General features: G+C 43.8%; 1 protein-coding gene across 1 annotated transcript in view; it reads left to right on the plus strand.

Moving 5' to 3' along the window:
* Window positions 1-26,473, plus strand: part of ANAPC16 (anaphase promoting complex subunit 16) — a 128,183-nt gene that overhangs the window by 50,416 nt on the left and 51,294 nt on the right. Inside the window, exon 2 of the mRNA XM_078643076.1 lies at window positions 12,297-12,444. Coding sequence (XP_078499202.1) covers window positions 12,300-12,444 — 145 coding nt within the window. The 5' untranslated portion in view covers window positions 12,297-12,299. The remainder of the gene's footprint in view (window positions 1-12,296; window positions 12,445-26,473) is intronic.

A 26,473-nucleotide genomic window follows, 5' to 3' on the forward strand; every position in this document is an offset into this window, starting at 1 on the left:
CTTCAGTGACATGAACCCATTCGGACACCACTTGAATATGTGGGTCCGGTACATAGATGATGTGCTATGCCTGTGGAATGGCACCAAAGAAGATCTCGTGTCCTTCCATGGTTGGCTTAATACACAGACATACAATTCACCCTCGCAGCCAACCAGGAGAAGATTGCGTTTCTGGACATAACCATCTTTGTAAATCCTGAGACTAAATTACTGGAAACTACTTTGTTTCGCAAACCCATTGAGCGGAACTCATTACTTGAGTATAACAGCCACCATCCCAGGGGGTTACGAGATAACCTCCCTGTCGGACAGTTCCTGAGAATCTGACGAAATTGCTCGTCCAAAGAGAACTATATGTTGGAATCTCAAAACCTTACAGACCGACTAACAGCACGGGGCTACCGCACGCGTTTAGTAAAACGTGCACGTAAAAGAGCCTGGTATAGCCCCCGAGAGCATCTACTGAATTGCGAAAGCAAAGAGGATTTAGCTGGTGGTCGAATCATTTGTGTAACCACATTCTCCACTCGCAGTAATGATATCAAGAAAATCATCAACAAGCACTGGTGTTTGGTAGCGGATGACATTGGACAACAAGCACCACCATTACACTCTTTCAAAAGATCACGGAATATCAGGGACCAGGTTGTACAATCATTCCTTCCTAAACCTCCGATTCCTACCATCCAATCACTTTGGCATCTTCCTCCAATTGTGGGACATTCTAGATGTGGTTCATGCACGGCATGTGCTACCACAATCCAAACTAAAGATTTGACGTACAGAGGTAAAACCTATGCATTGAAATCGCATACTAACTGCAACTCCTCGAATGTAATTTATTGGATCAAATGTCCCTGTGATTTGGCATATGTAGGCCAGACCCAGCAAAAGGTCAAAGCCCGTATTTTACAACACGGTAGCAGAATCAGATGCAGAGTACAGGGTGCCCCCTTAGTGGATCATTGCACTCTGAAAGGTCATACCCCAGAGACTCTCCAATGGCTAGTACTAGAAAAAATCAATCTGGGCCCCAGGGGTGGGGACATTGCACGAATCCTGACCTTGAGAGAATCTAAATGGATGACCATTTTGGATACAATTCGAAATGGGTTAAACGAGTCAGAGAGTAGTCATGCCCAGTTAGCCAGCTTTGGTCGCTGACTTATGTCTGAGAACTGGACCATAGATACACGCTGCCACTGCCCAAAATGGTATTTCATTTGACTGCTATAACTGATCTCTTTTGACCCTCCTGTGCGAGAGGTCCTGAGCACGGATCAACTAAACTGTGAAATTGTCTGTAACATAAGGCATAATTTCTATAATAGGTACATCTGTTGACCACCTCCACAGACATATTCCTTAAAATGTTGACAATATTGCACATAATGTAATCTCTTCATGAATACATATCTTGCACTGAGTGTGTGGATATCTTGATGTTTGCTTATTGCACAGTGACCTTTGACAAATGTCCACAGACATATTCCTTAAAATTTTGACAATATTGCACATAATGTAACTCAGTGGTAGAGGTATAGAAAGAGATCTTCACCCTCGTGTCTGAGAGGTGCATCTCTTCATGAATACATATTTTACACTGAGTGTGTTGATATCTTGATGTTTGCTTATTGCACAGTGACCTTTGACAAATGTACTTAAACTTCTTTTCCAATTAGACACTGGTGCATAGCATGTAATTCAATGTCAGATGCATAGAAAGAGATCTTCACCCTCGTGTTTGAGAGGTGCATCTTTTTACATACACATAACTTGTATCGATATCCGAATGCTTATTTATTGCGCATTGACCACGTCTCATAGTCTGGCCGCTAGTTCACCCATGCCACATTGCACCCACATTTTTCCCTGACTATGGTGTTACTCTTATGCCCATGTCGTGGTATTTGCCGATATTCTCCGCAGCCCTCGGAGCATTAGGTTGCTACTAGCAACGCTCCGGACTTAGTGTCCTTTCTTAGTCTTCATGACAGACCCGGAACAGATCTCGGAGCATTAGGTTGCTATTAGCAACGCTCCCGACTCGGTGTCCTCCCTCTGTCTTTATAAACCTTTCCAACTGGCCACGCCCACTTGTTTGCAGTCAGCAACCGCGGGAAGGCTGCGACTCAGAGCCCCGTGTTTTTCGTAAAAGGTGAGACGCTTTCCTCCCGACAAGCGGTCCCCTACTTCCCTATACCAATTAGTCGGTCTCAATTTACCACCTCTCCCCCTCCTGTTGTACTATCTACAGATGCGGCATACCTGACGCGATCCTTAGCGACGCACTGCCGGCGATGAGATATAAGCTAGTGAAACAGGATACTCCCAACCCTCGTGGGCTCTATAGGTAAGCCCCAATCCCCACATGATGTCGGGAATTTATTCACTTCTCGAAATTGTGTTTGATTTATTACATACTCGTCCCCTTGTTCACAGATCCAGCTTGCTCAATCTACGGGACTAATGTGGACATAGCCATGTCACTTGCTCGAACCGAGCAGGTATGTTCTCTTTGGTTTTAACGTTGTTTTAATTCTGTCAGTGATTCGAGTCCTCCGTGATTAGAGTGTCTTATCTACTTCATGCATTTCTAGCCGATCTTACTGATGCCCAATTGTCACCCGGAGCCAAGTATCCTGTATTGGATAGACTCCTTGACCCTATGGAATTATATAATTCTGATTGGACTATTTGGTTTCCCCTGGCCGAGTCAGGAACCCTGTGTTTATGTGTGTCAGCTCATATACGCTTAAAAGCAAGATATCAACTATGGGTTGTATAAATTATTTGAAATGTTCAGTAATGCACTAAAGCTTTGATTTTTCTCGCTTTTTTCATAATGCATTATTCATAATAATTGCAATGTTTTGCCTCTATATAACCATGGTAATAGTATTAGTAATGTTTCTACCGCTCACTACGGTAACGTGCCATTGATTGTTGGCCATTCAATTTATACCATATTATTTTACATTTTCAGATATTGTAGTGCTCCCTTGTTGTTTACCCTGTCCTGATGAAGACCCCGATGTAAGGCAATATACACGCCTACAAATGTAGCGTGGGGTCGAAACGTCGACGGCTACCTCCATCTCTTGTTCAGTTGACACTCCCGTATTTAATTCGAAGACTTTTGTGTCAACGGGAATATTTAAAAAATCTTTGGGATATGCTACGATCCCCTGTTTCTTTGGCTCAGGGATCTGAAGCCATGAAAGTGTATTTCATTTTGAATTAATTTCGCAATACTCAAGTTGTCACCAACCTTATTTCCTCACTGTTCTTTCCTTCACAGCATCACGCTATCCCACTCCCCTTTCCTTTCTTGGGGCACTTTTATTTACCAAGTGATATGGTTCATTCATTGTGATTAATTGACATTGTTTGTTATTTAATTTGATTTTTCTACAATAAATTCAAGCAAACGCACAAAGTTCCACTGGGACCCTTCTTTTCTACACCATATAGCACCCAGGTCCCATGTGGATTTCTTGGGTATAACCCCCCTTTAGATCAATCGTTCACTCAGCTGGGGCAAGGTCGTGTAATCACCCATTGCTTAGATGTAGTATACCTATGTCTAAACCTATATCTGGACACATATATACCTATAAGTCACTCCTATGGCAGGCCTTAACAATCCTGGAGGCAGAGTGCTTGGTTTTATGTGAGATGGTGCTCTAGCATGAGCTGAGCCTGTCTGCAGAGTTCGGAACCATTTCCTTACTGCTGTTCCAGTGATACTGCCATACCATATACTCTTAAGTGCATTATAATCCTCGCGGTTATTGCTAACTTTGGTTTGGCTTTATCAAAACATGTCGTGTTTGGTGTCATACACTTTGGAATACTACCCCCTCGCCAGTTCTGGCAACGGGGGTAGCATTCCACCCTTCTAGAGGGAGAAGACATGTTACTTTACTTAAAATGCGGTTAATCCTAACCAGAGCCTCAGCATCACAAAATGGATGCTGCTGCCCCGACACAAGTCTGACCTCCTGCTGCTGACCGAAACTTGGCAGGGGAGGCCTGGACAAAGGGTTTCCTGTCACAGGAAGGTGTTACACCACCCCAGACAGGAGATAGTGGATTGGAGCAGAGAGGGTTGAAAGAAACTAGACACTGCCTGGGGCACACAAGGTGTCCCATGCAAAATCCAGTCAAACCGGTTCTGGGGCACTCCAGCCCCAGCTCTGGCACGAAACTGGACAAAGGGAAAGGGGTGTAACCACCCCCTTCCGGGGTCCCACCCATAGGAGGGACCTAGCAGGTAATCCAGCCCCTTGATTTGGAATAAAGGTAGAAGCTGTGCTGATGCACATCAGATTATCCTGACTGAAACTTTGATACAGAACTCTGGACCCTTCGACATCCCACTCGACGTGGAAGACTGAAGAATCTCCCTTGTGGTCAAGGAGTGACCACCCTGTGCAAACAGGCACCATCCAGCGCATCACCGTTTGCTTTGTTGCAGTTCCCGCTGGAACTCGAGCGACGGAGATCGACAAGACCAGCTCCCCTCGACTTCTAACAGCCCGATCCACAGTCCCAGCGAATCTGAGACCCGTGGAGGCGACGTGAAGCGTGGAGCCGGCCATCTTGGAAAAACTACGAAGTGCTGACCGTGCAGCTCCTGAGGCTCCCTCGAAGCTGTGCATTGGGGTTTGAGAAGCCCCAGCCCCGAGCAGCTTTTGTACCGAAGCTCACCCCTCCACACTCATCGAGTGCTGCGTGGGGCCCTTTTGCATTTTCCTGCTCGACGCGTTGGTCCGGTCGCTTGCCCGTTGGCTAGTGGCCCCAGTACCGACGAACCTTTGAATTTGTTCTGCTAGTCTGGTTGCTCCAGACTGGCCCTCGCTCCCCTGAAAAGGAGCACTCGCTCTGACCTTGCTGGTCCGAGTAAGAAGCGATCTTCGAATCCTGCGTGGGTTGCATTTGCCAAGGCCTGTTGACTCCGATCCGGAAGCCGACACCGCCGACAGCGAGAGCCTTCGTGGGACAGCTCGTGATCCACTCCTGGATGTCCTCGATGCCCCTGAGTCCACGTGGCAGCGGAGACCAGCTTCACGACAACCACCTGATTGCGCCTGACATTGACTGGTTCCTTCCTGGTTCCTGGCGAGTGACCCAGACTCTGTCCCCTCTGCTTTCAGGTACTCTACATCTTTGATCCACCCTTGGATCCAACCGGACTCTTCTCTACTGGCCGCCTGCAGCATCTTCATCTCCAGGCTCCATAGATCTACACGACGAAAGCCGACACACTTTGGCACCTATGCACCCGCTTCCTGTGGGTGAGGTAACGATCTGATACCGGTGCTCCTGTAGTAGTTTACACCTCTAATGTCTAAGTTTAAAGTGTGGTAATTCTATTTCAGTCGGAAGACTCTTAACACTGTAACTCGATAACTTTTACGCACCATTGACTTTGCATTGGTGCATGCGTGTGCTTTTAGCGCTGTACCCGATTCCCGCGGGCTACTCCCGTCCTAACTGCTGTTAGTCCAGTGTAGTCCCAGCGATTCCCAAGGCCCCAGTCCTTACCACAGTTCGAAAGGTGATACTTATGCCACTTCTTTGATATATGGTTTGAATGGCCACCGGCCTCATCCATAATTGTGCAACTTTCATATGTTATACTGTGCTTTTGTTTAAACGCTTGTGCTTCTATACTCATAAAGAATACAGGGGATTATTCTAGTAATAAATACATATATTTTTATAATATATAACTTGTGTGGTGTCCTTTCATTTGATATTACAGGATTGCATATGGTAAAACAGCTGGCTTCACATGCCCTCTTGAGTTAAGCCTTTAGGCTGCTTAGTCCATGCTACCATTAGGATAGCTTGTCTTTTAAGGTTGACTTACAACCACCACCATAAGAGATTGTTTGGACTGATACAAGGTGCCCCCAGAATTGGAGACATCATACATCAGGCCAACTTCTCACATGGCCATGACTGGATCGGGGGTTTCTTTCTCCTGGGGTTGCGTCTTCTCCGCAGCCGCAAAGTAGCTAGACACCTTAGAGGTCACCTTCTTAGGTGGCATAGATTCGGTCTCTACTAGGAACCGGGGCTGCCTCAGACTCCCAAACTTCTCCCTTAATGCTCCCCTTGTGCCGCTGTAAGCACTCTCTAAAAGGCCCCTGTGGCCCCATAACCAATGCTGGCTCCCACAGCCCCAAAAAGGGAGAGAATGCGTAGGAGTAACACCAAACTGGGGTGGCCATCTTAGGGTCAGGCACTTCCTATTTATTGCTGGTGCCCAGTTAGAGGCGAGCTACTCCCCGATCTTCAGTATCTTTATGCTTCTGTGCTTGCGCTGGGTGCCCAGTACAGTCCAAGCTAGTGTCAAAGTGTTGTGGGCTTGAAAACACAGCTTTGAGTGCCTGAGTCCACTATTTTGAAGTCAGGCAGTATCAAATAGTGGGGGTCCCCACTCACTTGCTGCTGCTTCACGGGCCCCCCATGTCCTCCCGCCGTCGCCCACAGGTGATTTGGACTGGTTAGTTCAAATAGGAACCCTTGCCTACCTCCAGTGAATCAGGAGCCTCTCATTAGCACTGGATCAATGCCAGACACTCTGCCGCTGCTTTTAGTGCCGAGCCTCCTGTCGGTAAGTGGAGATGCGGGAATCTACTTATGCGCTTCCTCTCCGCAGATTGAGGCGGAGGCACAGTGGGTCGGGCAGCAAAGCTGTGCCCACGATGCTGTCCTCACTTCAGGTCCGCAGCTCTGGATCAGTATATGAGTCCACGCGCCGCCATCTTGAGCCTCTTTAGTTAGGAGGATCAGCTCCCACTCAAGTTTTATATATACTTGATAAATCACCAGGAAAATAGCTTAACTCACACTGAAGCTACTCCCCTCATCCACCCCCTATCTTAATAAAAATTTCCATTGGAGATGTACACCCCTGGTAGACACAATGAGTAAGGAAGGTAGTCCAGCTCCTTTTTAGCAGCTATTTCCTTGGTATTCCCTTGGTCTAATAAGGATAACCTACACTTGTTAAGTATGTTTATGTTGGCTGTTTGAGCATAGGGGCTTTCCTTTATAACCAGGGATGTGAACCAGTAGCAACTTGGGATAGAACTGGCCCCCTCGATCTTTATTTATTTATTAGATAGCACTGCCATGTCGGATTAACTGACCAAAGAAGGAGTCAAGCATTCATTTTCTTCCATTAGCTAAGCAGATACCGCAAACTGCGATTACGCCATATTAAATTTCAAATCAAATTGACATACCTTTTATTTCCTTTGCAAATTCCATCATTCGATCCATCATCACACATCCTTGTCTTAGTAATTAATAGGAAGCGGCGCATTTTGAAAACCTTTCCGGTATATAGATACTCTGCGCACCTTTATGACTAGTGCGAGTGATTGCAGCGCATTTGGGATCGTTATTCAGTCGCCACAGTCGGTGCTATCCCACACGTATCAGTCAGCGCTCTTTTATCACCTCCGCTCAGCTCCTTGCACAGTACCTCATTTCAAATCCTTAACGCCTCTTTCCCATGGGTCCACACTGATGGGGGAAAGTACAAGAAAAAGTACAAACAACCGTACCATCCTCCCCTCAAAGAGTCCCCATTATACAGGCACCACCACTCATTCTTGATTTCACCAATCTATTAAAACCGGTCTGCAGATCGCCGTAATAAAACAAAGAGTCCACTCGCAGAGTGCGCCATACCGCCGTTTTGGGATCAGGCTATGTAACGCGTATCTTCACAACCCAGCTCTTTGGCAGTAAAATGGTTTTGAATGTTCTCACCTGATCATAGGAAGGGTTGTAGGCATGAAAGTCCGGTGCTTGGCAAGGCAAAGGGTGACTTCACTTGGCAGCCACGGCGAATATTCGTCAAGCAGCTCAGTCCGCCATCTTGGAGCCTCGCATCGGAAAGTTCAAAGTCTGTTTAAAATGTTAATATCGCATTCTGGGATAATCCAGCAGTAGCATTAGGAGTAAGGAGCACCCAACCAACACCGGCATCGCTGGTTAGGTGACCCTGCAAATAAAAAGAGCCCGAGTGCACTTGCTCAGTGCCACTTTTAAGTAACATATACTCTGTGTCTGCGTCCATCATTTACAAAGTATATGGACCACATCTGCCTGGTACGAATAACTTCCCTTTATAAAGGAATGCATGCACGATGCGCCCAGTCTCTTGGTGACCCCTAAGTCCTCAGGTTAGCACAAAGTGGAAAAACCAGTGCAAACGCTTTTAGACCCATTTTTGCTCTTGCCCCTATTAGACGTTCCATACAATTTGCTGGTTTGATTTTTGCCCTTAACTTCATCCCTAGCTAAAAGCTGTTGATAAAACCTCAACAAACCGGCACAACAGTTGATCCTGTTAGTCACCAAAAATGGTAATCCCAGAAGTATAACGCTAGCTGAAATTATGGCCAGCTATAAATAGATACCCAATTTATGTAAAAAAAATGACTAAAAACTTAGTGTTCCCTCCTTGATTTTATGGCACCCATTCGAATTGCTGATCTAATTTTCGATAGAAAATTCAAACTTCGAGACCGAGGGTAATGACCGATCATGGCAATTCATCAGCAATAACCTTTGATTTCAGTTTGAACTGCTATTTCTAAGTAATCTTTATCGGAGACCTTTTAAGCCATGGGTAAAGTGGGCTCTGGCCCAGGGCCCCAGCTTTTCAGGGCCTCGGCTGATGGAGCCAACTCTGTTCTGCAGAGAGTCTTGCCCTTTGGACTTTAACAGTTCTTAAGCAGATTGTTTTAAATACTTTTTCAATACATTTTATTTTGTGGGTGATGTGTGAAAGTCTATTACAGACACTTTGCAGAGAAATGTTTGTGTTTATGTTTCATGCAACATCCATAAAAAAAAGTTTATTTTAGAACAAAACAGGACCTCGCATACAAGGAATGGGAGGGGGCACAGAGATTATTTGCAGTAATATTAGAAGGCTGCTGCGGTGTTGCAATATTTAAAACACATATTACTATTTCCGAATATTAGATGTAAACGCATATGAATTTGGACGCGTGTGCCTGTGTACTGTTAGTGACCAGGCCAAAGAAGACATGAAAGAGCAAAATACGGGCAAAATACGTTTGGCTCCGGGCTCCCCAAATCCTTAAAATGTCCCTGATCTTTCTACTTTTAAATAAAAATGAAAAAAAATGCAGTTGATCTAGCCTCATTTTCACTATGCCGCCACTTGCTGATCTTCCATTCACTGGCTGTAAATAGTTTAGGGGCGGGGTACGTTTCAGTCTGTGCATCAAAGCAACAGGTGCTAGTGCTTTTCACTTGAGTTGCCGTGAACGAATGTTGAAACAAAATCACAGGATGCACGAACAAAAGTGAAGAGTGGATCAAAGAAGTGAGAAGCAAAAATCAGCCCATTAGTAGATAACCTGCTGTACTAAGTAAATTGAGTTTTAAACCCTGCTACTGTGATTTGTGCAGGCCTATTGTGATTGTTTTAAGAGGCGATCAGGAAAGTGTAAAGTGACAGTGACCGGATTTGGGCTTGAAGTGCAGATGGCGGTTAAATACATGGCTGTCTCCTTCTTCAGCTTGTGGCTGGGGCCTGCAGACTGGCAGCCTCCGGCCCAGCGAATATAAACACGAGACCAGGCCCAGTCGCGCTAGAAGGAAACAATGGAGGAGCCCTGGGGGCTCAGGAAGCGGGGCGCGCCGTCAACGGAGCTGTCTGCACGTTTCCGACGCGTTCACACATTTTGTTTAGTTCCTGACACAGAATCTAACTGTTCAGTACAGTATCCATTCAGTTTACCTAATGTACAGCAATGAATAGATCCTTTTTCAGGCTTGTATTTCATTATTCGTGCCATCTCTCCATTTACCCTCTCCGCTTTCCCAGAACCCAAGGCCATTTCCTACTAAAATGCCAGTAAGTGGAAATGTAGCTCCGTTTATGTTTACTTACGGCTTTTTGAATGTCAGTCTATGCAGTTTGTTCTGGTCCGAGTGCTACCCCGATAGTTGAAGGTGTGAATTGGGCTACTTTAAGGGAGAGTTCAATAAAGCTTCCCAGAGTAGTTCTTTATACCACACAGTAAGCAATTTCTTTAAAAATCTATGCAGGAGAGAAAGGAGTGGCGTTGGAGAGTTCGGACTTAACATGGGTAACAGGCATGAACATGCTAACTGAGGCCCATGCTTGCAGAAGTGGTGTGGGGTTGTCTCTCTTGCAGCTGGGTTGTCACTGCTGTTGACATGGCCCTGTGTCTTGAGGGTGCTGTGCCGTGATCCACCAGGCGTATCTTCTGCACTTGAGGGTTTTCGAAAGGTCAATTTAGCGTACTGTGCATGAGTAACTGTTGTGAAAGATGCATAGTTAGAACTGGTGAGCCACCTGAAGCCTGTGGAGGTGCTTTACCACACTTAGAAGAGCGCAGAATGGGATTTTCATTAGAACATTCTGCTATCCACGCCTTTCTAATTTAATGTGTATAGTGTTGGTGAACGATATTGTGTATATCGCCATGGCAACCCCATTCCTTTACTGGTATTAGAGTCGGCTGCATAGATAACGGTGATACATGAGTTCTATTCACAACACTATTATTATGTGCCTGATATTAAGGTGATACTCTTGATTCTCTGTGGCAAGATACAGCCTTTGTTGGTCCATTCATGAATGTTACTAAGGGACAGGTTTAATTCTCTCTGACTCACGGACAGACGAGTACCTCTTCAGACAGCCTCTTACCTGCTCCAATTAAGAATAATAATCTAATTAGCGAAGATACAGCTTGGACAGGCTTAATCGAGGATGAACATCAATGGCTTGCCTGTCATCCGGAAACTCCATCTCAACCTAGGTTCTCTATATCCCTCCCCCACTTCCTCCCCTGTCATGTACCCCCTGCTCCCACCGGGTTGCAGTGTGACTAGGCTGTAGTTAAGTCATGTGCACACTTCAGTTGGGTCACAGACTTACTAGGAACCAGTTTCCTCGTTTGGAATTCTTTTCTTTTGACTGCCCTTTACGTTAGGTTTTTTGCACAGAATAATGATGTAAAACCAATGCAGAATGATTTACCCGTGAGTGTGTCGGTCTTGCCCAGGGCATATCTAGCTTCCAGTGAGAAAACAAACACTTGCCACACTCAGCCATGTAGTTCAGTATTCTAGTGTCCTGCTAATGGTTTCGTGTTTTTAGAAGGTGATCTAGCAAATGGTTTGTGTGTTACGAGGGAGCACAGGAAACGAGCCAATGGAGTTTGGCAGCATAATATTAGTTGTATTTTAATGACAAAAGTCGTACCTGATTAGCTTTTTTAAATGTTTGGATCTGCTAATGTGTGAAAAGGGTCTCTAATACTTCTCTTCAACCCCTACATCAGCAATAAATGTCCCTAGTTATAAGCACACAAGTTTAGACCCCCAGTTTTCAGTGGATCAACTTCAAACTTCCCTCAGAACATCATAAAGTGACCCTGCAAGTGTTACACTCCTGGTCACAGTGTACATTTTTAAAGTTTTATGTTGGAGAAGATGTGGCTTTACAGCCAGAGCGGTCGACTTTGCAACTTGTGAACCATGTTCAAGTAAATCTGCGCATCGGCTCAACATCCTGAGATCATGGACAAATCAGTTAATCTCTCAGTGCCTAAAAAATTCAAGTGATCTTGTGTAATGTAACTGGTGCTCATGTAAAACATTCTAATATCTTTGTGTTGAGTTCGTGCTACATAAAACTTCAAAAAAAAGTCTATTTATTTTAATAATAGGTGTGCTTGTATTATTGCAAATGTACAGCAAACCTTGTCCGAATGAAGACATTAATTCTAAGCGCCTCTCCTACCAACTTGATCTATCTTATGTCATTAGTCTTGTAGATGGTTTACTCGTTTATGTCCTCCCTTTCGGTACTTGGCCTTCATGCTAGTCCATGTATTTCCCTCACACATTTCAGTAAACATCGTTCGCATAGGACCTATGTTCACTGCCTTGAGTTTACTTTTGCACTTTGCATAAGCGATGCCAAAAGTGGGTAACCTGGTCCTGCTGCAGGTCAAGTAATTTTTATAAATTTCAGGAAGTTGTGCAAGACTTTCCTTTTCAACCCTATCACCCATACCTTGGTAAATTATTCAAATGAGTTTAGGTTGTTGCATTTTATTTTGTTGGAGTCTATTGGAAGGTATTTTGATGGTGTAATATGGTAAAAATCGATTCACGTATCTTCCCTGTTACGCAGCAGTTGCAGTTCTGAGATTTCCAGGACTTACTGTTCACTATTTCTTGTCTATTTCAAACAGACCATGATGGCGGCTTCTTCTTCGTCCTCTTCAGCTGGTGGGGTCAGCGGAAGCTCCATTACTGGCTCTGGATTCAGCGTGTCAGACCTTGTTCCACCACGAAAAGCACTTTTTACCACGCCTAAAGTAGCCGGAGACATGCTTGAAGGTAAATCCCAGGCACTGCCTTTGTTATTTATGGCTCAGTACAGTAGGTATGTTTGTTCCGTCAGTTCTGTTCAGATTGAGAAATACACTACCAAACTTAATAATATGAGTAAACATATGGGCACATTGACCAAAAGTCACTGTAGAAAACTGGGTGCCTTTTCACAAACATTTGAAAGTTCAGCAAAAACATGATGTAATGTAGTCATTATTGAACAGTGCCTGGTTTGTGTGCATGAATTATAACTCGATTACCCATTAATGGAAAAACGTGCTGTAACGGAGTGTACTTCCATAAGCAGAGGGATCTGAGGAGGATCCCATGTCGGAGAAACAGAACAAGCATACGAAATTCGGGAACTGGATCCTCCGTCGCAAGATTGAGGCCCAATTGGATCTAAGTTTGCGAAGGTGTGTACTGCCACTGGTATAAACAAAAGTGATATATTCAGCGCTTGGTCTAGAATATGCTATTAGTTCTTTCTGATGGCCAGTGAGTGTCAGAAATGTAGAGCTGGAGTAAGCAGGTTAGATCATAGACCATGTTGTTCCGTTGTGCTAAAGAATAATGGGACTTCTGTTAAAAAATGTTGTTCAGAATAGTTATTCTACAGTTCTGGGTATTGGGTATACGTTTGTTTGCAAGGCTGCTGAGTTCCTATGGTAATTTCAGATGACTGTTTCTGACCGGGAGTGGCATCTTGGAAGAGATACATACTTGGCAGGAAAGAGGGGGGGGCGAGTTGTTTCAATATGAAATAATTTGAATATTCAAGGTAGCTGGCATGTTAGTGGCGTTCATGTCAAAGCAAGGATGAGTTTACATGTATGCTTATGTTCTGTTCGTGACCCTCTCGGGGATCTCCCCAAATGACAAACGCAACCACATATTCAAACATTTATTCCAGTTTGACAAGAAATGGAGATAAATGAGCAGATAAGGCTGCAGTGACACAATATTCATGTTGCAGCTGGTAGATTCCCTACACAATATTAAGCAGTTGCAGTGACACTATTCCGCTACAACAGTGTCGGGTATCCTCATATTTTTGAAAATCCGAGATGTCTGCCTTGCCTCGGTTCTCATTGAAAGAGTTGTATGCCTCACACACTACCACTGAAAGCATGTGCTAGATTCACGCTATTGCGAGGAGCGCACAAAATATAGAGCAGCCATCACCAAGCACTCCTGATTACCCAGATAAAAGCCTCACTAAGACAAAAGGCAGGTGTTCTATGCACACAACAGCATAACCAAGTTTGGTGAGTCCCCACAGGAGAAAGATTATTCACACGTTTTATCTCGGTTGCCTCAAGGTTTCAATGGCCAAGTTCTTTTAGAAAGAAACTCCAACGTCTAGTCTTGTAAGAAGCCCACCACTATTCACTAATTGATTTCAGAAGTATGGAAGGGCATCATTGACCATGAATACCTTACTGCTTTGCTTCTCAGTAAATGTTGCATCAAACTTGACTGCCATCAGCATCATATTTGACAAGCTATATGTTCAGGAAGAAGGTGTCTTGCCCCTGAAGTTGGACTCCAGTATGCTTTTGATTACTCTTATTGCAAGCCACGGTGCTGGAGAGCAGCAGACTACCGTCACTTACATGACGCTTTTGCGCTCCCTTTTGATGCTTGTGTACAGCTAAAAATTATTCTATCAGATCGAGTGGAGCTCATGTTTTTTATATTGGGTGCCACAGCAAAAAGTGAGCTCACTTACACGCCCTCTTGGTGATATCCTGTTATTTCTTTTTTTATTCGGAAGAATGATGTATTGAAATTTAATTTGTAATTGTTATCTACATGCATTTGGGACCTTAAAGAAGCTTGACAGGAGTAATTTTACTTGTTTTCTTGATGTGATTCTTAGCTCTCAGTAGTTTGTTGTATGTACCCGCGAAGGATTGTCACCCGCTGTGGTACTGGACTATTGCTTTAGTCATGCTTGCTGCCAGTCAGTGTTCTATAGCTTCCTCTGATATTAAAACAATGACACGCTGGTTGCTATTCTATCGGCCTTGAGGACCAATTAAATTCAGGAACTTTATCCTACTGAATAGTAGATGTTTTTTCAGAGACAGTAATGTCCACCTGCGTTAAGTGATGTTCCTGGTCTTCTTTCCAAGGCTTCCCTTTAGTTGACCAACTGTTAATCTCCATACAGTTTATGCACCTAGAACAATAACCCTCTTCCTATACAGGACTAGGGATACTAAGGCACATATGTTGACAATTGCTTGAGTAAGAAGCCTTCAAAGATATCCATTGCATTATGGACCACTAATTAAATTTCGCTGTTCTGAAATACCGAAGCACTTCATCTAGAAGGTGTGCGAGCTTACATCACCAATGGTAATGTGTCAGCTGAAACTCTGCGGCGTCATACCTGTCGAGGAGCTTTGCAGAGCGACTATATAGGCTAGCTTGTGTTTTTGTTTTTGTTTAACCCTGGCTGAGGGCTCAGCTAGCCCACACCATTCCCTGCAACCTCTTCTCCTTGATGCCTGGCTTGTGCCTAAGTGGTCTCCAGTTCCTTCTGCTTGGTGATGTATTCTCAATGGTCGAAAATATTTGAGAATGGATGTAAGATGGACATTAATATGGTGGCTGAGAAAGTCCCCTTTAGGCGATGCCCGTGTAAATTCCTCAAAGTCTGGGGTAGCCGGTTAAAGTTTTATGACCTGAATCATGCTGATGCTGAGACTAATCGTGCACTGTGACATAGCGTCAAGTTTGTACCATAATGTAATTTAGGTTATCCACAATCTTGTCCTGTACCGAATCTGTTACTTGAAGCCCTGTACTAAGTCTACATATGCTGATGCTGTGATGTCCTGCTTCCATCTGATGTTGCAAATTTGTTCTGGATGAGTGTCAAAATGTATTTTTACATTTTTTTTAAAGAGAATGGACGTAATATTTAAGTAATTTATGAAGAAATTGAGATTCTGCCCTTTTAGTAACGCTAAACCCACTACCAACACTAGCACCTAATGCTTGCTCCTCCGTCTCTTCATCATTACATCTCAAAACTGTGGTAGTTAATATTTTCTGTACTTGAAGAGACCTGAGTGATGAGAGGGGGGACTTGTTGCCCAGGTGTAAGGTATTTTAGGTCTGTAAATAACTGTAGAAACTTACCATTTGAACCAAATATATCATACACTGTACATTATGGTACTTGAAGTAAACTGACACACAAGTTACTACTTGTTTTGCACTAAAAATCCATGAAACATATTAACATAGCAGAGTATAATGCGAGGGGGCGTGCTAAAATGGATACCCAAGTGCAACGTGAAGAAAGCTCATCCATTAATTTAAACCTAGAGGGTGCACTGCTGAGCGGTCAAGACGTGAAAGAGGTGGCACATTGCAAACCTGCCCAATTTATCTTGACTCTGGTTGAGACAGAAACAATATAAGTGCTTTTTTTCTTCTGATTGCTGTTCAGCTTCAAGGTGACTACCAGCTGATACAGTGTTTTCATTAACACAGTTGGAAACAAAAGTAATCAAAGACATACAGAAAGAAAAGTAGGGAGAAAGGGATGACTAATTTTAAGGATTCTTAAAGATAAACCTTCAATTGAGAGACCTTCTCAGAATCAAATGCCAAGACAAAGGACCAATATTGCTTATTCCTGGGCCATTTGGGGTTGTTTGGGTCAGTTCCTCCTCGTCTTTGGTTGTTTATGAGCTATTTGATTTGTTGTTTTTCAGTATCGGTGCAGACTGAGTGCTTGTAGTAATACCTGACAAAAATTAGTTTGAGGCCCCAGTTATGAGTGGGCCTGAAATTTACAACCACAGTGCTGGCGCCAGGATTCTGAGTTGTTCAGAATTGACAAAATCCAGTAATTACCAGTCTGGCCCCCTCATTAAAATTCAGCAAGTTAAATATACTGGAATTTAACAGAGGAAATTGGTATATTTACTTTGACATGGCTTTTGGTGCAGTTCGCACCCACATTTGCATGTTATTTCCCAAAACTTGGAATAGGTGCAGTTAATAGCACATAATAATTAGTGAATCCATGGAGCGGGATTTTACCTAGGGCAATTAATAGCACCCACTCCTCTGGGGCACTCCAAAACAGCATAGATGAGCGGTAAACTCCGCTCCGCTTGCAGAGTTTGCCCACTCTGTGCTTTGCCTGAAGTGCGGAGTTCTGGAAAAGCATCGCAACACTTTGCCTGGTGGAGTTTTTCTCGTGAGAAAAATTGAGCGCTAGGATGAATCCCAACGCGATATTTAGAGGCGGGCGATCGCGGCAGGTGGCTATCGTTTGCAGTGAGCATGGTGCACCTCAAGTAGAAAAATCTACTCTAGCAGCAGAAAGAAGTAGCGCCCTCTGGCGCAGCTTATGACATGCGAGGTCCTCCAACTATCACGTCTCCTACCCTGCCATCCCTACCAGTGGAAATGGGCCCCAGACAGTACTGAGTGGGAACTGCTGTGGAGGGACATTCTGTGAATAGATAGAAGCGTCCCCCAGCAGGAACCGGCTACAAGGTAATGCTCCAGTTGTACTACATTCCAGGCCGCCTACACTCTAAAAATCCTGCAGCCTGTTGGCGATGTGGGGCACAGGTGGGTGACTTTCGTCACATATGGTGGACATGCCTTTCTCTTACCATCTTTTAGAAGGAGATTTTAAGCCACACAAAGGGTGCTGTGGGCTATACCATCCCCGCAGACTACCACAAAATCAGCCTGTGTTTGTGCCCTTCATCATTAGAAGTAATGACCCACGTGGACTGGTATCTAATGCTCCACATGACTGGCTCAGCCAAGTAGCAAATAGCTCAATTTGGAAGTCTCCCTCCGCTCCTCCGGCAGCGTCATGGTTTAGGCAGCTTTGGCACACCATTGCAATGGAACAAATTACACATAAGTTGGCTTTTGCAGATAAAAAGTTCAGGCGCCTATTGACGTGCCTCATTGAATACATGTTTTGTCCAGAATTCTAATGCTTCCAACCCCCCAGGCTTCGTGCCCTTCACCTGTTGACTCGCCAGAGTAGTAAGGGGTGTCTCCCCCTACCCCTGTGAGGGCCCGTAACAAGGAGTTCACAGAATTCAGAGCCCCTTCTGCCTATGACGCCCCCATTCCCAAGAACACTCGGAGACCCCTCGAACCTCAATGGCTCCCCCTTCTTTTTCTCCATCCCCCGCTACTTCTATTCAGATTAGGCATACAACGGCGCAGGAGCAAGGTACAATGCCCCTCTCCTGGGATGTTATCACCTTCTATTTCGGAGTACATCCACATACCCGCAGACTCTTCCCTACCCTCTTGTCTGTGACAGTTTCAGTATATTTACTGCAAAACTAATTCAGTAAGTGCTACCAATGTTCTGTGTATGCTAATTGGTTCTTTTGTTCTCTACACTGCGCATGTGCTAGAACATTGAAAATTCCAATAAATAGTGTTTGAGTAATAAAAACTGTGGGAAAGGGTTCATCCCAGTTGTAGTCGCCACCTTTTTTCCAATAAAAAAGCCCAGTCATTTGTTCACATTTTGAGATTAGGAAAGGATCAGTATCTGGCATTTGAATAAGGAATTTCTGCAAAAGCCTCTATATTCTTATATCCCTCCTCCTTCTTTTCTTTTTTTTTTTACATGCCAATTCTTTCTCTGCTCACCTTCCAAATAACGTCAGGTTTGCTTAGACCGCTCCATCGCTCCCACACTGCGTGGTTGATCCCACCCTGGCGTATATGGTGCTCCAGGTGTGGGAAGCCTGATGATGATGCATGCAACTATTTGTGGGTGAGGGCCGTGCATTTCCCAAGGAAATGCTTTCACACTAAAACATATTGATAAAAAGAATGATGGCCCTATCATTTTCATTTTGTGATTCCTATCTTAGACACCTCATCAATACCTTTAAAGTGGTTTCATCTTGCACTTGCATTTTAAGTTTATACAGAAATTGTGGAAAAAATTTGAAATTAGGCTTTTACTGATTTCCTGCCCACCACCCCTCCTCCACCGCTCCCACCACCCCCCAAACCCTTGACATTTTTGTACCAGTTTACACCTAAAAGTACCTGCTGTTATGCTAGAATGTTGGCCATGTGGCAACTCTGCTCGTTGAGTGAGAAATGTAAAGTGTGGTACACAAATGTCACTGAACAGCCAAGAGAAGGATCATGAAAACATCAGAAAAACACATTTTTGGGACAACGGACCACTGTTGCATATTTGAGAACGTAGGACAAATTAATTCTTAATCGCTAAATGAGTGTCAAGAAACATCCCTTTTTTTCTACATTTTTATTTTCATTTAATTTAAATTTCTGGGAAAGTTACTGTGTAGGAGCCATTCCAATTAAGAAAATGTATTGGCTGTATGGAATATTAGTATAGTCTCACCACCACCGAGTGTCTGTATTTAGCTACATGCAAGTTGAGTGGCAAGCAACACGCCTTTGCTCAGTGAAAAACAATATATGTGAGTGTCTAGGCCACTATAAGGAAAGATCTAAGTGTCAGTGAACAGTGTTGTGCATGTTAATCATATAGCTTTGAGCAGTAGAAGAAACTCGTTTCCATATCTGCAGTATGGCAAGAATGCTCACAAAATGCAACTTTACAAAGACTATCAACATATTTTTTTAATGAAGATACAGTCATTTGAAGGTGACTTAATATGAAGTCATTGTCGCTGTAGGAGATCTTCTTCTATTTCCTGTTTCAAGTGCTAGCGTGTTGAGCCTGGACTGGTTCAGACCTGCAGAAATAACCTCCACCCCAACTGCTGCAGTGGGCGAACCGTACATATGCAACGAGAAGTTGAAATGCACACACCACAAGTAAAGGTCACAACAAAATGTGAACCTTGCAATTACCTGCATGGAAACAAAAGGACAAATTACTAACGATCTCACTGGGAACACCCCTCCAGTTACCTCAAGGCACTTTTCTAAAGCAACAAAGCAAACTGTCTTGTTATCAGGTTAACCTCAAAGCACCCAAACTAAAACCCACTTGGAACATAGATAAAACATAAACGTAAATGACGGTTCGCAGACGACATTAAGGCTGCTCTTTGCTATGTAGCAAACCACAAGGAAGCTGTGAAGACAATGAGTCTTTTGCTTCGCTCTTTTATACTCTGTTGTGGCTCACCTTACTTTTTGACCAAGTCTAGATCTTTAAAGTGTCCCTACTCCCATTGTGATGTGGGCTTTACTCTTCGAATCCAATTGAAGTCTACCATTTCAGAATAGTGCAGAGTAACCTTGAATCATGTGGGTTAGTGGGGAAACTCTACAGGGTTCACTGTATCTCTCTGTTTCCAGGAAAGAGCATCCACGAACCAGGAACCACACTCTCCTAAGGGCCACTCTCCTACCTTTACCGGCACAGTCCTAATCTTAGCTCAAACTTGTCTTCTTACTAGTGGCCTCCCTAACTTCAGGGAGGTCTTGAGCTCCTCTATGCCTGGTGTATGAGATGCTGTCAGAGACCGATTAAAATTTCCTATTGACGGCATCTACATAAGTTTTATCCAACAATATTCTGCACTTAAAGTCTACATACAACTAGCCCATAATTGGAAATCCGATCCCCTACCTACCTAAAGGTGAACCCAGCAAAGACTGAACTATTCCTTCTGTTGACAAAGCACTCCTAACCATCGTATCCTAGCTTGGTTGTTCGACACAAACCTAGAAGGCTTCAACCTCCATCCGACAGCCAATGCAAACCCCTTAGATTCACCCTTGACCTCGCCTTCATACAACATGTTGGCAGAAAACTCTAGACTCTCTGGTATCCGCTTTCCCTCCTGAAAAAAAGTGAAACCTTCCCTACAAGTAGGTAACTCCAGAACAACAGTGAAAATATTCCCCTTCTTCCTCATAGATGGAGACAATGCTTTGTTTAACTACCTCCCCCAACCCTACTTAGGCATCCAATATGCTGTCTCCCATCTCATCAAGGACATGAAGTTTCAACACACCACTCTAAATCTAAAAGAACTATGTTTGCTCCCTTTAAAGATCTACATCATCAGCTACATCACCTACAAGGCCGTGAAAAAACACCCCTTCATGCAGGTAATTCACTAGGAGTCCTCAAAGTCCTCTGAGATTATCCAGTACATAGGAGACATTTAGGCCTTGAGAATTGCACAAACCACTCTTCTCTCAGAGAAGGATGTTGGCAATTAGTCAGACCCTTGGCTACTTTGTGATAAAAAGCTATCTGCATGGTTCTCCCAGAACCTTCTAGGACTGCAGACATCTGCTATTAGGGTGGTCCTGCATATCAAGCTTTAAACATGCTCTCAGAGCAACCTTCAGAGAGAAAGGGTCTGGAACGCTGATCTTCAGCTTCTGGGCTACATTTCCTCCTAGGTTTTTTCTAACAAAATTGAGTTGAGAGCCGTTTGAAAGACAACAAAGTCTACCAAAAAAAAAGAATTACTTTATATATCCCCTTATTTATCCTATTTGGCTTGTCGACTGAACACTCCCTATATTGCTCCTCATGCATTTACCTCTGTAGCTGAGGGTGTACACATGGTTGTTGTTTGTATGCAAGTCATTTTCTTTTCTTTGCCTGGCAGAGGTTTCCAAACGGTTCTTTCTACACATATTCCCAACATGCATTCGAAGAATGGACTTGTCAAACTTCATGGACTTTAGTTGTGTCCTTGGATTCTTTTTTTCTTTACCTTGGGAGCCCTGAACCTCTTTAGGATATTTTGGTAATCAGTCCTTAAAGCCTGATTATCTTGTTTCTATGTTTTTGACCAATGTCATAGTTTGTTGTGCTGGTCTTGTATTCATAGTCAAACCAGGTGTTATTCCATTAGCTGTGTGTCATCTGTGTGCTGTACTTACTGTTGAGCTAGTAGCTTTCCATCGGTTGTTAGACATCCATGGTGCTAGTTGCCGCCTCGCAGAGTTCTGATTGTATCCTTTCAGTAGGAAGAGTACAGTTGGCTTTTTCTTTTTCTTGAGCATGTTCTAATTATCTCTGCTCTGGTTCTTCTGTTGGCACTTTGGTGGGTTGTTGGCTTCTTGTTTTTGATGGTGGATTTGCTAAGAAACAGAGTGGAATGGATATGATTAAAGATGTGCTCCTATGGGCTGGTGGTTAAGGCCTTGATATTTGTTGGACTGTTGGTGATGGCATAGTTTAGCACACTGCTGCCTCATTAGGAGTTGTACGTGCATTGTCCCAGTGAGTCTCCTCTCAATGAAATATAAGGAATCCAAACTCCCAAGGTATTGATATTGTATTCCTTCAAACCTGTTTGTTTTGTTTGTAGGCTGTTTCTTTGTTGGTTATGTTTAGGATGGGGATATTGTTCTCCAGAATGTGCTCATCTTCCTCCATGCATATATTGCAAAATGATGTGCCTTTTGTCACTTTCAGGCCTTTGTATATCTGAATATTCCACCAACTCTGTGGGATGACGCATAATTGTAGTACCGGAGTTGGCCTTCAGTGTGTATAGTTTATAGGGAGTTTCCCTATCTGTTGACATAAAGCCTATATTTTATTTTTAAAAAGATACATGAACACAAACAGTAAGGCAATAAAGTTTCCTATATGTTACTATGACCTATTTTTATTACATTAATTAGTTCAGGTTGCACCAGATTTTTAGTGCCCTGATGACATTCCTTGTTTTACTTTGTGATTCACCATGAGTGGTGTAGCTTCTACCCAGCCTGGGTACTCGTCAATCACTACGCCACTCACGGAGCTTAGTATTATATGTCTTTATTCTTCTGCGTGTAACTGCGAACTCAGCATTCTAAACCAGCCTTCATTGCATCCTGCTCTAACACCTACATCACAGCTCTACAGAGTCCATAAGGAGCCAAAGGGATTCCGTCATTGCTAACTCGCAAGATACTACATCTCCCCCTCTGTTAAATGAAAAATATTCTTTTACTATATATATATATATATATATATATATATATATATATATATATATATATATATATATATATATATATATATATATATACACACACACACACACACACAAATCTCTTGAACCAATCTTTTTGCTACTTTAATTGTTCAACCCAAATGTGAAACTGGGAACAGTCACCATCAATGTCTAGGATCTGCATTGATGGTGGAGAGGCATCAGCAGTCACTAGTGTGTCCGACCCAGTCTTTCCTTCAACATGTAGATCTAATGAACGAGGAGTTAAATGCCGAAAGTGAGAAGAGTCTCTGGTAATAGACTTCCCAAGGAGCTGGGCAGTCACGTGTGTTCCTTGATGGACACCACTTGAAAAGATTCCGCATCAAATGGAGCATCAGATTTTCTTTTCCGCATCTGGCGTGCAGGCACTCTCTCTCCTCTCCTAAAGATGATGTTCTTCGCATTTCGTCTTTTTGTCTGGCTACTCTTACATCTTTGGTTACTGAAACAAGTCCTTCTCACAAGTTATGTTCTCGTTTTTCTCTCTTTGATAGGTCCACTGGGTCTCTTGGTTGTCATTGCTATCCCGAACATCAATGTTGATGGACTTTCACCTGAGGTCGAGTGAGGTGTTGAACGATAAGCTCTTAAGGTAGAATTAAACACAGTTTTAAATTGAGCTTTTCAAGAGTAGCCCTCTTGCTGCTTTCTTTACATACTTCTAAAACACTCAAGTAGTCAGTTCGCCTGCGGCCACAGAGATGTGCTCTTCTGATACTGTTTACTCAAATTCTCTAAGAAATCTTTAAACTCATGACTGTTAATTGGTGGACCATTGTCTGGTTTCAACATGGCTGGAACACCCCATGTTTCAAAGATGCCATCTAGTCTCTCAATGACTCGGTCTTGAGTGGTAGATGAGAGGTCCTCAATTTAAGGGAAATGAGTATTTGGCTGCACTCCCCATCAGGTGATGTCTATTAAGTGGAATGAAAATGTCAATAGCTACCCTCTCCCAGGCATGCTTCGGGAATTCCGACATGTTTAATGTCTGTTGAGTAACTTTAGTTGCAAGGCAGTTGCAAAGAAGACAGGCCTTTTAATTCCTTCTCAACCCGCTCATCGAGATACGGAAACCAGACTCTGTCTCGGAGAGCCTGTTTTGTGCCAACGATTCCACGATGTCCTTCGTGGGCCACTTCAATTATCTTCTGCCTCAGACTCTCCAGAATCAGGATTCTCGACCCACGCAATTTAACTCCTTCCTGAGTTATGAACAGTTCATCTTTTACATCTTTTGTATTTTTGATATTCACCATCACTGGTGAGAAGTTGAGGGTGTTGTATCCATGACTGATGTGTGATTATCTTTCAACTGTAGCATGTCACTATCATGGCTCATGTCAGTGATAATCTGGGCTAATGAAATAGCAGCTAGTGTATTTCATTTTACAATAAAATTGATATAGGCTTCAGCCGTCGAGGATAGAGTACCATGACCTTGTATAGGCCCTCTGGAAAAGTATTCAGCAGGGTTCTGATCCTTCCCTGGACGATGCACAATGGTATAATTGTACTCTTGTAGTCGTAGTCCTCCTCGTGCAATGCGAGGGGGCACCTTGGCCTTTGGATTGCCAAAATATAGTTAATAAAGCTTGATGAGCAGTTGCCAGCATAAAAGGCTTTCCGTACAGGAATACATGGAAATGTTCACAAGCCACGACTAAACTTTATTTTTCAGGGTGTGAATAAGTATGTTCTGTTTGGGACAAACTCCTACTTGCATATGCCACTACCGTATATGCCTTCGAGCATTTGGTTGTCTGCTGTGCTACGCTGGGATAGCGCCTAACCTGACTAAGCAACAAGATAGGAAGGTCGGGAGAGTGTGGCATATGCAATCATGTTTTTTGTAAGCAGCGAATCCAGCAGTGACTCATGTCTCGAAATTCCAGGGTGTCGTCCTCTGAGGGTCGACTTCTTCTCAGTAACTCCCCTGCTAACCTAGAAAGCTCGGGATGAATAGCCCCAGTGTGTGGTCCGGAGTGTGTCTGCCTGCCAACTACTGTGTATATTGTTGAAGTTGAGCTGCTACTATTAGTAGTAGGATTCAAAGTCCGGAACTAACAATCTGCCACCACTCGGGCGCATCAGTTTAGAGAGAGCATCCTATCTGGCCACATAACCACAGGAATCCCGTCGACAGGGATTCTAAGTCATTAAATATTGCCCTGGGACCCACACTCGTAGTACTGTAGAAAGGAAAAATACAAGAGGCGGGGGAGAGCTATCATTTTAAGTAGCAGGTAGCAATTCGCCTTCGTGGGGTACAGGCGGGATTTCTGCCAATTTACCTGCAGGCCCGATAGTGAGCTGAAGCTCTACCGCAGGGCCCAAGCTCCTGTCAGGTCCGTAGTCACTGCTAGGCGGAAGCTCTGGCATGTTCGCCACGTCCTCTCCCGTCTCATCTCATATCTTTGCTTTGTGTGTGGCAGGTGTCACAGAAGAACGTTCACATTGTTGATAACTTTGCAGAGTGGGATGTCTTTCTGTTCCATTTCTCGCCTTTTCACCCAAACAAAAGCCTTCTGCCGTTCGTTAACTCTAGGTTAAAAACTAAATCTTCCTGATATTTCTTGTTCTCAATTAGGCCACCAGATGGAGCTCGGCGTTTGTATTATTCACTGCAGAACTAATGTAAAAGGCTTTTACTACATATTATCGATGTGATATCTAGTGCACATATCGTAACCAAAATAATAAGTTGTGGGAAGAGCTTCCGTATTGTCCATAGGCGCTGGAAGTAAGTAGGGCTGCTGATGGTGCTGCACCCCCAAAATACCCATGCCAGATAGAGTTCCGATGAGAATAAGCAAAAACAATGTCTGCACGTTTTGTTTATATCTGTCATATTTGCTGTGCTTCACAGAGGTCCAATGTAAGACTCTGTTTCTGACAAATTACTTCTTATTCTTCTAACCTGGAAACCTGGGGTTTCTTTCTCAGATTGCAAATCTGATCTATTTGACAGTCTTGCTGGTGTGAATGGAAGGTCTGCATCATGTTATTTTTTCCAACACACAACTCATTTTAAATACCTTTAAATTAACTGTACAAATATTTCAAAATATATCAGAAGTGATTAAAGCACACGATTTGAGAACAATTAAAATAAATCAAGACACTTTACTTGGTGATGTGCATATGACCAATCTTTCCTTTCACTTCTTGTCTGCCCCCAACCCGGAGCATGGACGCATTTCTGTGTCCTTATACTGCTCGCTTTTTCAGGTGCTACTTTTTAGGTCTCGCTGAGCCAGCTCATGCGCTGATCTGAGACATTTAGTAAACGGGCTTTTAAAAGTCCTACCAAAAGCTGGCTGGCCTAGAGGGTGCGGTTATGCGCACAATGACGAGCAGAGGGGCCATATGGCTTTCCTCTCTCGTTATGGTGCGTGCACACCACTCGCCAGCCTGCGTGTTTTTTTTTTAATTTCCCTTTTGCACGCGCGCACACAACTCTCGCTTCTCCCCCTCCCCCACCACTTATCGCCGCTTGCGCGCGTGTCTGTCTTGTTGAGCTGGACGCCTGCTTGTTAACTCCTGAAACGAGTTAAAAGGCGAACAAAAATCGTATTTTTAATGTGAAAGCTTGAGTGCTAAAAAAACGTTAACTGAGGGGAGTTTTCACAGTATCTATAAGAATAAGGTGCGCGTGCCTGCAAAATATTCCTAATTTTGTACGGCCTCTAAGTGTTCAGGTCCCAAAGAACTAATGTTGGGCTTTCCCGTTTTACGTAAAAGAGTGACCGTTTTCTGCACACCTTACATTCTCCTTAGAGGTGAGTGCCTTATTGAAGCACCGTGGTTCTCGAAGCTCTATGCGGATTGGGGAGTAAGGAGCAAATAGAAAAGCACGTTCGGGGTCAATGGCGCATCCAAGACCGGCCGAAGGGACAACCGCTCGATGCTGACCTTTGGATTTTCCGCAGCTCTCGCCTTAATTGCCTGCCTGCAACTCCAAGTAATAACGTTAATGGAGACCGCAGGGGTATTGTTTTGCATTAGAACAATTCCAGGGGCCAGAGGTCTGTGCGGGGGCGCGCATTCCGTCA

The sequence above is a fragment of the Lissotriton helveticus genome, chromosome 5_1, assembly GCF_964261635.1.
Source record: "Lissotriton helveticus chromosome 5_1, aLisHel1.1, whole genome shotgun sequence".
In the NCBI taxonomy this organism is placed as follows: Eukaryota; Metazoa; Chordata; class Amphibia; order Caudata; family Salamandridae; genus Lissotriton; species Lissotriton helveticus.